The 10,314-nt window shown below is 64.2% G+C and overlaps 1 protein-coding gene across 2 annotated transcripts; it reads right to left on the bottom strand.

The window, feature by feature from the left end:
• Positions 1-658: 658 nt before the first annotated feature.
• P2RX6 (purinergic receptor P2X 6) lies at positions 659-9,982 on the bottom strand. Of its 2 annotated transcripts, none has more exons than XM_069557392.1 (12): positions 9,757-9,982; positions 8,979-9,129; positions 6,739-6,810; positions 4,374-4,449; positions 4,121-4,214; positions 3,967-4,047; positions 3,742-3,883; positions 3,550-3,659; positions 2,303-2,396; positions 2,112-2,177; positions 1,928-2,005; positions 659-1,848 (listed from the first exon to the last, which is right to left on the bottom strand). In XM_069557392.1, exons 1-12 carry the CDS (start codon positions 9,888-9,890, stop codon positions 1,765-1,767), a joined length of 1,182 nt encoding a protein of 393 aa, XP_069413493.1. In that variant the 5' UTR covers positions 9,891-9,982; the 3' UTR covers positions 659-1,764. The 2 variants fall into 2 exon arrangements, with proteins under 2 accessions (XP_069413493.1, XP_069413494.1); XM_069557393.1 differs by having other exon boundaries at positions 3,550-3,575.
• Between the last annotated feature and the right edge of the window lie 332 nt (positions 9,983-10,314).

The following is a 10,314-nucleotide window of genomic DNA, read 5'->3' as shown; positions in this document are numbered from 1 at the left end:
CGTGTGGTCTTGTCACGTCCGTGGATCTTGAGGCATCGGGTCCTCGCCGGCCCCTGGAAAGGGCTTGCTCGATTGTCAGGGTGGAACAGGGTGGTGCAAGGTGGAGTGCTGGGGTTCCGGGCGGGGGAGGTGCCGGCCCGGGACAGCCCTGGGCTGAGGACACTCAGGCCAGTGCCCTCTGCCCCTCCGAGGGTGCCACAACCCCCAACGCGCCAGCGCAGAGGAGCAGAGTCAGGCTCCCCTCCCCTGGGGGGCAGGCCCAGCACAGACGCCCGGGCCCCAGGGAGGCCGCCTAGAAGGGCAGCGGAGTTCCGGGGTGCCCTTGTCTCCCTGGGTCCCGGAGAGCGTGGCGTGTGCCTGAGGCCCCCCTGGGGAGGCAGAGGCACGCCCACACGAGCACATGCACCTCCAGACACACACCCATGGGCTCAGCACCTGCAGACTGAGGCCCCAGGCCTCCAGGCTCAGACCCTGGTGCCTCCCCGGGCTGGGCGCCCGAGAGCCTGAATCCTTCCCAAGTGCCCTCCAGCTCTCCTCCCACCCCTGGCCCTTGGGAAGGGCCCAGGCCCAGCCGCATGGCCGCCGGTCTCCCAGGCAATGCTGTGCCCCCGCAGATACCACCAGCCCCGTCCCTGCCTGTAAGGAGCACGCGGGAAACTGTGGCTTTGGCAGGCTTTACTCCCCGACCTTGCAGCCATCCGTCAGTGTTGTCTGGGCCCACACCCCTCGCCCGAGCCCTGAGGGCCCCCCGCCCCCTCGGACACTGCTCTAGGGATCAAGAGGCAGCTTGGGCCCAGCCTGAGCCCGGCGCTTCCCTCCACAGCTGGCCCGCGTCATTGCCCTGGCCACGGCCAGCATGCCTGGTCTCTGGGCCCCATGAGAAAGAGCCCCAGGCCTCCCACGTGAGCACCCCCAAAACTCTGCCATGAGGAGTCCAGCAGGTGGGACCCAGACCCAGGCCCTGTGACGACCGCATACCAGACCCTGGCCAGCCTGCGGTGGCCTCTGGGACTTGTCTGGGACATTCCTTCCAGCCTCGGGGCTCTGCTCCCGAAAGGCAGGACCTCCAGAGAGCCGCTGCTGCAGGCTGGCCCTGGGGGTGACCTTGGGCGGTGGCGAATTCCCCTCCCACCAGCCGTCCCCACCCACACGGCTCCAGGGGGCGGGCTGGGTGTTTCCAGGGGCTCTGCCCGCCGCCGGAGCAGCTCGTCCTTGGTCTTCTGTCGGTCTCAGCATCCCCAGAGCCTGAGAGCTGCCACGGGGAAGGGCTGGGCCGTCTGCCCGCCCCAGTCTGAATTCCAGGAGTGGATCCCAGCAGCAGAGACACTCTGCCTTAGACCCCGAGGCTCCGGGATGGGGCCTCGGGATGGGGGTGCTGACCGAGGAGAAGGCTGGGGTCTGTGCAGCCAGAGGAGGGGCTGTGCGGGCCAGTGGTGAGGGGGCCACGCTGGGCACCCTGGTGAAGAGCTGCGAGACGGTTTTCCACACACAGATGCAGCTGGAGCCCCGGGACAGCACCCTGACACGCCCTGCTACAGGTCCCCGCACAGGCGGCTCTGGGGCGCTCCCCGCCCCAGGAGGAATCGTCCTCACACCCCATCCTAGTCCTGGGGGCTCCATCCACGGGGGGTGTCCCAAGGCGAGGTCCCTGCCTTCCCAGCCCCGACCCCCACCAGCAGGGAGCAGGCCATCTAGCGGGTCCACAGCCTCCGTGTCCAGCTCCCGGTAGCGACCGTGGCCGTCAGGACAGGCGCTGGGCCCCCTCTAAGGCCCCTGGACGGCCGGGCGCGGGGGTGTGGGTGCCGGCTCTGTCTGCTCGGGCTGGGCGGTCCTCTTTGGAGCCTTTGCCTATGGGTGATGGCAGCAGGTTGGGGCTCGGGCTGAAGCCCCGGACAGGCGGCGCCCAGGCCCCGCGGGCGCAGCGTACCTCCTCATACTTGGTCCTCCAGTAGAAGTGCGCTTCTCCGTCCACGTACAGCAGCAGCAGGTCACAGAGGAAGGTGATCTGGGGACGGCAGAGCTAAGCTGTGCCCAGACCCACCCCCCAGGCCTGCCCTGACCAGACCCGACATCAGGCTGGGCGCATGCTTGCCCACGCTCTCCGCACTCACCACGCCCAGCCAGGCTGCTCCTGTGCCCAGAGAGATAAGCGTGGGGATGAGCCCGAATTTCCCTGCCTGAGAGACGGGGTGAGCCCTGAGCCATGACCGTCCCTGCCCCCCAGCTCCCCACCAACCCTGCCCGCCTACCCACCCAGTGGTGTGGCCGTCACCCCCTGCCCCCACCAACCCTGCCTACCTACCCGCCCTGTGACCAGGATGTCGAAACGGATCCCATAGAGCTTGAGCAGGCTGCGGGCCTCCACGCCCGGGCTCTCCCACCAATGTGTGGCTGTCCTGGGGGCAGGAGAGAGGCTGGTGGCCTATTCCACCCGCTCACAGCCTCCATCCCCCTCACCTGCTGACCCCCCAACCCCCCAGCCCCATCCAGCGTTCCGGGAGGCTGCTGAGGACACGGGGGCAAAGCAAGCTGGGTCCCACCCCTCAGGAGCTCCCTGCCTCCCCAGGGAACAGGGCAGAAGGGGCCCTAGACAGACACCAGCAGCGGGGGAGCTGGGCGCAGGCCCAGGGCCGTGGGGTCCAGAGGGGGGACCGCACTCTCCCCTGGAAGCAGGGAAGGCTCTGCAGGGGCCCTCAGGTTGGCTTTGCAGAGGCCATGAAACAGTTCTGCACAAAGCAGCCGGGGGGGGGGGGGGGGTCAGTACAGCCAGGCCAGGCAAGGCCTAGGTAGCTGTTAAGGCCGTCGCCTCCAGGCCTGGGGGCTATGTGAGCATGTGTTCGTGTTCGTGTGTGCTCATGGGTGTGAGCATGTACATGTGTGTGCCTGTGTACTCACGTGTGAGCATGTACACGTGTGTGCATGTGCTCTGTGCACGAGCACGTACATGTGTGTGCGTGTGTGTACTCGTGTGTGAGCACGTGCTCACGTGTGCTCGTACATGTGAGCGTGCTCACGTGTCAGCATGTACACGTGTGTATGCTCTGCGCGTGCGTGTACGTGTGTGCTCGTGTGTGAGCGTGTGCTCGTGTGTGCTCGTGCGTGTGAACATGTGTGTGTACACACGTGATGAGGTGACATGAGGCGGCAGGACAGGGTCCCAGGGGGCTCTGCTCGGGAGACTCAGACATGACAATAAGGGCAGTTCGAGCTGCCTGGCCACACCTTGGATTCGAAAATAAAAAAGATTTTGGACTATTATTGACACAGTTCAGGAAACTCAAGCCATTAGATTCTTTTTCTCAAAGGTGACATGGGTGTTCACGGTACTAGTCTTTGAACTCTTCTATAGGCTTTGGAACTTTTAAAAATAAAACCTACAGGAAAAAGTAAAATAAGAAGGCGCCCGTGTGGTGGAGGGAATGCTGGAGGCAGGACTGGGGAGGCGGTGCAGAGTGGAGGCTGGACGGCGCCTGTGCTGGGGGCCCCCGCCCCCCGCAGCGGGCCTCCGGGGCTCTGGGGGCCGGCCGGGCGGGGGCTGTGGGGCCGTACCTGAAGTTGTAGCTCCGCTCCTGCAGCTGAAAGGAGTACTGGGGCTGGCAGTCCGCGCCCCTGCTGTCCAGGTCGCAGTCCCAGCGGACGTGGACACCCACGGCCCCGCCCTGCATACAGCGCGCACTGGCCCAGCGGCTCTCGGGGCCTCCCCGGCCGCCAGGAGCCCCGCCCACCCCACCGGGGACCCACCAGCAGCGCCAGATCCTCAAAGACCCCTCCGGCTGCAGCCACGAGGTCCCCAATGCGGAACACAGGGCAGGCGGGGCTGGAGCGGGGGTCATAACGGCAGAGCTTGAAGTAGGTGGGGTCCTGGGTGTCCAGGGCGTTGGACCTGAGGGGCAGGAGGGGGTCAGGCCAGGCAGGGGGCAGGAGGGTCTTCGGTCTGCTGTCCCCCACCTCCAAACCCCCGCTTACTTGGAGAAGTTAAACTTGCTGAAGGTGACGGTGTTTTTGATGAACAGGGTGAAGTTCTCAGCCTGGAGAAGCAGGGGCTTCCTGCCGGGTAGAGGGGGGATGTGAGAGGCAGGCTCCGTGGTCGGGGGGCGGGCGTGGGGCCTGGGGGGCTTACACGGGCGCAGCACCGCTCTCCACTGGACACCAGCCCCGGATTTCGCAGGTCCTGTGGGTCGCATTGAACACCACGCACTGGCCCGTCTTTATGCCTTGGAAACACAGGACAAACCCCAGGCCCTCGAATCTCCATGGGGCCTGGGCAGGGGTTGGGGGAGGGAGGCTGACAGGAAGGAGAGGCGCAGACCACCCGGGGTCCCCTGGGCCGGAGCCCCCAGCCTGGGGAGGCCCTGCAGGGTGGGCCCACTTACCATGACTCTGTGTCCCCGTCTCCCCCTCGGGACAGTCCCGGTCGGCCCAGCAGTTGGCCAGCGGGATGGACGGGTGCTGGGGGCAGAGAGCAGACCGCCAAGGGCCTGGAGGGGCCTCCCTCGGGGACCCTGCCCCACAGGGCAGGGGGACACGCCCCTTCCTGCCTTAGCCCCTCGGGAGTCTGAGTCTGGGGATACCGGAGAGCTGGAGGCTGCAGGTAATCACGCAGGTGGCAGCCTCAGTGGGAGATGGGTGCAGGCAGAGTTGCAAGGCTGAGGAAGACTCCTGACCCGCTCCTCCTGGGGGGGCGGGAGTGATGTGGCCAGACCCAGCGGCTCTGGTCCAGTTCAGAGGACGGAACAGGGGAGGTGGCGCGCGGTGGGAGGGTGAAGGCATGCCGGGTGGGGCACTGGGCGGTGACCGAGGGCGAGCCCCGTGGGAGGGCCTGAGAGCACACAGGCTCACCGCATCCCTGCCTGTTCTCCTGTGAGGCTGGGCCGTGGCTGCCTGTACAAGGGGACCAAGTTTTGGGGGTCAGCCAGCGGGGAAGAGGGTGAGCTTTCCGGGGCTCCAGGCCCCAGAGGGAGGCACAGCCTCACAGATGCAGGTTTGCGGATGTGTCCTGGCTGGTGCTGGACACCGTTGCCCAGGCATCCAGCTCAGGGCAGCGTGGGGAACACTGGTGGTCGGAGGGCAGTGTGGGGCCACCTGCCCTGCCTCGAGGTCCCCACCTTTGTCCCACGTCTGTCCCTCCTCTCCACCTGGCTGGGCCACCGTGGGCACCCCCCAGGCCCTGTCCTCCTCCATCCGGCTTCCCGAATGGCCCCTCTCGAGGCACCGGAGATGGAACGCCCCTCCTCTGAGCCCCCTGCACCGCCGTGCTCCTGTGATCAAGACCAGCTTCTCCACAGAGCCCTTGGGATACCCCCCCCCAATCCAGTCCAAATGGAGGCTCCAGCCCCACTGAGCAGCAGGTGACTCCTGAGATGCCTCACCCCACACGGGGGGCCTTTACCCACGCAGCCCCCTCTGCCTGCACAGCCTGAAGACCCTCCTTGAGCCTGGGGTCCAGGGGGAAGCCCTGCCCGAGCCCCCGGGGACTCCCAGCTGCAGCCTCTGCGCCACCCCAGGACCTGCCTTGGTGGCTGGCTGTCTGCCCCAGAGCCTTGGTGTGTGTGGGTGGGCTCTGCAGCCCCTGGGGGAGGCTCTGCGGGTTTCTGAAGGCTGTTGCACTGCTGGGAGGGCCGGCCCACCAGGACCCCCGGAGGAGCGGCTCTGAGGAAGGCGGCCGGTCAGATCTGATGCATTACGGCACGGCCCCCGCCGTTTCATGGGAAGAGCCAGAAGCTGGGACATGGAGCAAAGAGGAATCCCATGGATTCCAGAAAAGACAGAACCACAGCCCCAGCAAAACTTCAGGGCTGTCCACACACTGAACCAAGACTAGACGTCCGCGAGAGTTTGCAAAGGGAAGGGCATCGTGTGTTTGCCAAGGGAAGATGGGGCCCACCGGGCACACGGGACGCCCCAGCAGCAGCAGTGGGGCCACCGAGCAGTACTCAGGGGCAGCTGACTGCACCCTTTCTCTCCAGCCAGTGAGTGAGTACATTTTAGCCTTGATGAAAGGAAAAGGGCATCACAGAGGTAAGCTTCCAAGGCGGTGTCCTGGGTCAGGACTCTTTAAGCAAAACCCACAGCCTGGAAACTGAACCCTTAAAAATGGTTAAGACGGTAATTTTGTTTTGAGCTGTTTTATTTTTTTAATATAAATTTATTTATTTTAATTGGAGGCTAATTACTGTACAATATTGTATTGGTTTTGCCACATATCAGCATGAATCTGCCGCGGTGTTCACATGTTCCCCATTCTGAACCCCCCTCCCAAGATGGTAATTTTGATGTTACGTGTATGTTATCACAATTTGAAAAAAATCGGATTAAAAATCCACAGCTGGAGAGAAGGGTCAGTGGGCTCAGTGACAGAGGTCCACCCTGGGATGCCCTCAGGTGAGGAGGAAAGGTGCGGTTTCTAGGGACGGTGAGATTTTCTGGATGGCGGGGACCACAGCTGCAGGGCAAAGTACGCTGAGATAGTGAGCGGCCCTGAGCTCGGCCTGGGCAGCAGTGTGCTGTTTGCAGACAGGAACGGAAGCTGCTCCCGGGACACATTAATAGAAGCTGTGTCTAGAAAAGGGAGGTGATCTTCCAGCTTGCCTCTGGCTGTCGGAGTCCACCTGAGTTCTGTGCCTTGTTCTGGGTGTTACCTGGACAACCTCCAGAGTGCCCAGAGGCAGGACCAGGATGTGGAAGGGCCCAGACACTTCTGGAACTAGGGACCCATGGGAAGCCCTCGGGCAGTCTTACCTCTGGGCACCTGCCCTGGACTTGTCCTGGCGTCACAAGGAAGTTGGTCACCAAGAAGAACACGTTCTCGCCCTGGAAGAGAAGTGTCAGGCTGGGTCTCTGCTCCCCGCCCCCCACCAGGAGAGGCCAGCAGCTGGCAGCTTGGCTCGTTCGGGGAGGGGCCCTGGCTCCATCAAGCCACCAGCCCTGAGCCCCAGGAAAACACCCCTCCAGTGTGGCAAGGGTCAGAGACAGGAGCTCAGTGGGGCTTGCAACCCTTCCTGAGCCCATGTCTGCCTCCCACATTCACTTAGTCGCTCAGGCAGGATTTTCCAAGAGCCCCCTGATTCCAGACACTGCAGATCCAGGTTAGAGGCGAGGTGGATCCCTCACTGCAGACAGGGCCGGGGCCAGGGGGCCAGAGGGGAGCTCTGTGGGGGTCGACGATGCCTGGAGCCTGCATGTGGCACACGCAAGCTCAGCAGGCTCCTGGGGTGCGCACGCCCAGGAAGAGGCATCAGGGGTGTCGGCGGTCAGGATCCAGAGGGGCCTGGTGGGGACATCCCTGCTGGTCCAGTGGAGAAGAATCTGCCTTGCAGTGCAGGGGACTCAGGTTCGATCCCTGGTCCAGGAACTAAGAAAGATTCCCACACACTGCAGAGCAGCTGAGCTCACATGCTGCCCACTAGAGGGTCCGTGCACCACAGCGAAAGGTCCCGCAGGACGCGACTGAGGCCCGACACGGCGAGATTAATTAATAAAGGGAACTTAGAGGGGCTTGGTGGACCCCCACGAGAAGGAGGCTTCTGAGGGTGGCAGGTGGGGGCTGGGAGAGCCAGCCCGGCTGCTGCATGGGGGCCCAGCGGAAGGCCTCCGTCAGCCCGACCCAGGGATGACGTGGGCGGCCGTGAGAGCTGTTAGGAAGTGGAATGAACCAGAGGGAGGGGCAGGGAGGTGTCCAGTGGGCCCAACATGGACACTGAGGGATGTCACTGGAGGACGATAGGCCATGCGGAGGGCGGGAGGTGATTTCCCGTCGGATGAGGTGGGCCTGCCCCCGGGAGGCAGCTGTGCTCAGGGTGGGGGTCACCAGGGTTAGAATCTGGGCGTCAGCAGGACGGGAGGAGACTGAGGCAGCGGACAATCTGGGTGACGGGAGGAGGGGCAGGAGACACAGCGTGGGAGGGGGCAGGGGAGGAGTGCCCCCACGGCCCTCCCAGCCCACCCTGTAGCGCACGCGTTGAGCTCCGAGACACTCCTCCCCTTTCCAGATGCAGACTTTTTGTTTTTTTCTTTTCCATTATGTTCTTTTAATTGTTCTTTAACTTGCAGCCCATGGGATCTTCACTGCGGTGTGGGAATCTACAGTCGCGGCAGGCAGGACCTAGCTCTCCAACCAGGGATGACACCTGGGTCCCTGCTTCGGGACGGCGGAGTCTTAACCCCCAGACCACCAGGGAGGCCCCTCCGCTGTGGTTCAGTGGAGGGTGCTGAGTATAGTTTTCTGTGCTACGGGGCAGACCCTTATCGCTCACCCACTCTGTAATAGTTCACCTCTACTGATCCCAAACTGCCCCCCCCCTCCCTCCCTCGCCAGCACCCCCCCCCCCCAGCCTGGCAGCCACGAATCTGGGGTCTACAGCTGTGAGTCCGTGTCGTAGATGTGTGGATTCGTGTCACACTCCCGATTCCACATGTAAGTGATATGGCTTGTCTTTGTCTGATCGTCTCTGCGTCCACCCGTGTAGCTGCAGATGGCATTATTTCATCCTTTTTCTGGCTGAGCAGCATCCCCCTGTGGGCTTCCCGGGCGGCACTAGCCGTAAAGAACCCGTCTGCCAGTGTAGGAGATATAAGAGACAAGGGTTTGATCCCTGGGTCGGGACGATCCCCTGGAAGAGGAAATGGCAACCCACTGCAGTGTTCTTGCCTAGAGAATCCCATGGACAGAGGAGCCCGGGGGGCTACAGTCCATGGGGTCGCACAGAGCGGGACACGACAGAGCATCCGAGCGTGCACAGGCGGCATTCGGCCATGCCCAGCGCGTCATCTCTACCAGCCCCGGATGCAGGCTTGCTGAACGCGTCTCCCCGGCCTGGCTTCCTGACCGTCTTCTCCGCTGGAAGGCCACGGCTCCCTGAGGCCCCGCCCTGAGCACGGCCCTGGGCCAGAGCTGGCACCCCGTTCCCCCTACACACACTCACAGTTGGGGGGGGGGTGTCAGAGGGGCCAGCGCCCAGCAGCGGCGCCGGGTCACCCACCTGTGGTGGCTTCACGAAGTCAGCCACGTCCCACAGCCGGTTCCCCAGCTCCTCGATCCGGGTCACGGAGACCCCCTTGAGCTTGGTGATGACAGAGATCTGGGGGTCCAGGTCCTGCTCCTGGTAGCCTTTTTTGGTGAGGAGGGCCCACCTGGGGGCGACGGACAGGCAGTGTGGTGCATCCCTGGGCCGCGTCTCCCCCACATCCTCCTGACTCCCAGCCCGGGGCTCCGGGGCCCTGCCTTCTCTCCACCTGGTCTCCCGCACCAAACCCCTTGCCCAGGCCAGAGCTCTGGCCATGGGTCAGAGGGCCAGGGCCCTTGCCGGGCACCTGTGAGCTTGGGGACACCCGCCATCACCTCCTTCACCAGCCAACAGCCTCCCCGGCCCTGTCTAGATCCGCTTCCTCCTCAAAGACGCCCCCAACCCAGCTTGAACGAGTGGTCTCTACCGGGGTCCTTAGTGCTCCAGCTCTCACGAGTGTCAGGGACCACCTCCTGCCTGGCCAAGGGCCCCCGGTGCGGGGAGGGGGCCCATCCTGCTGGGCGCTGGAGTCCAGCACGGGGCTGGGAGAAGGCCCGGGAAGGATGCAGGGAGGCACCTGAGCACAGGACCTGCTCTGACACTCCCCCAGCCTCTAGACAGACAGAGAGCCTTCCTTCTCCCCACCTCCTGCCCTGCACGCTGACCACCAGCCCAGACCCTGAAGACTCAGCCCCTCGCCCCTCGGCCCAGCAGTGACCCCTCCGGCCAGCACACCCAGAAGCTGTTCTCTTACCCCACCACGTAGACCACGACCCCCAGCTGCAGCAGCCTCTGCAGGGCGCCCACCCGCCAGTTCCGGGTCATCACATACTTCTCCGTTTTGTAATCCAGAAGCCCCCAGCCCACCCTGGCGCCTGGGGAGCCCATGTTCCCAGCTCCTGCTGGCGGCCAGGCTGCGTGAGTCAGCACAGCAGCTGCAGCCACAGCTGAATAGGGAGCTGAAGCAGGTGCCAAGCGGGGCCAAGCCAGCAGCTATTAAAGGGACACTCAGGCAGGACTCAGCCTCCACCTCCCAGCCCCTGGGCTCAGGCCCAGCCTCCCCGCTGCTCAGGGCCTCCCATCCACCGCAGACTCCGCCAGCTGGGCCGTGGGCACTAAGGGAGGCGCGGTCTCCGGCCCGTGCCCTCTAACCCGTCACCTCCAAGAGATGGCAGGTGGGACGGGCACTGTGAGAGGGCGGCCTGGGCCAGCTGGAGCCCAGACATCAAGGAAAGCCTCGGGAAGGGAGCTGTCCTGTGCAGACCTGAAGCTCGACAAGCAGCGCTGCGGAGGGCAGTCCTCGGAGGAGGGA

Source organism: Ovis canadensis, chromosome 17 (genome assembly GCF_042477335.2).
Source record: "Ovis canadensis isolate MfBH-ARS-UI-01 breed Bighorn chromosome 17, ARS-UI_OviCan_v2, whole genome shotgun sequence".
NCBI lineage: Eukaryota > Metazoa > Chordata > Mammalia > Artiodactyla > Bovidae > Ovis > Ovis canadensis.
The sequence above is the reverse complement of the archived record's forward strand: the minus strand, read 5'-3'. Positions and strand labels throughout refer to the sequence as shown.

Bases quoted from the DNA above. Each gene is read 5' to 3' on its own strand.
- P2RX6 (XM_069557392.1), bottom strand. From the start codon at position 9,890: ATGGGCTCCCCAGGCGCCAGGGTGGGCTGGGGGCTTCTGGATTACAAA. The intron at 9,130-9,756 runs GTAAGAGAACAG...CGTCGCCCCCAG, and splicing joins GTCGTGGTCTACGTGGTGGG to GTGGGCCCTCCTCACCAAAA. The intron at 2,178-2,302 runs GTAGGTAGGCAG...CCCGTCTCTCAG, and splicing joins ACATCCTGGTCACAGGGCGG to GCAGGGAAATTCGGGCTCAT.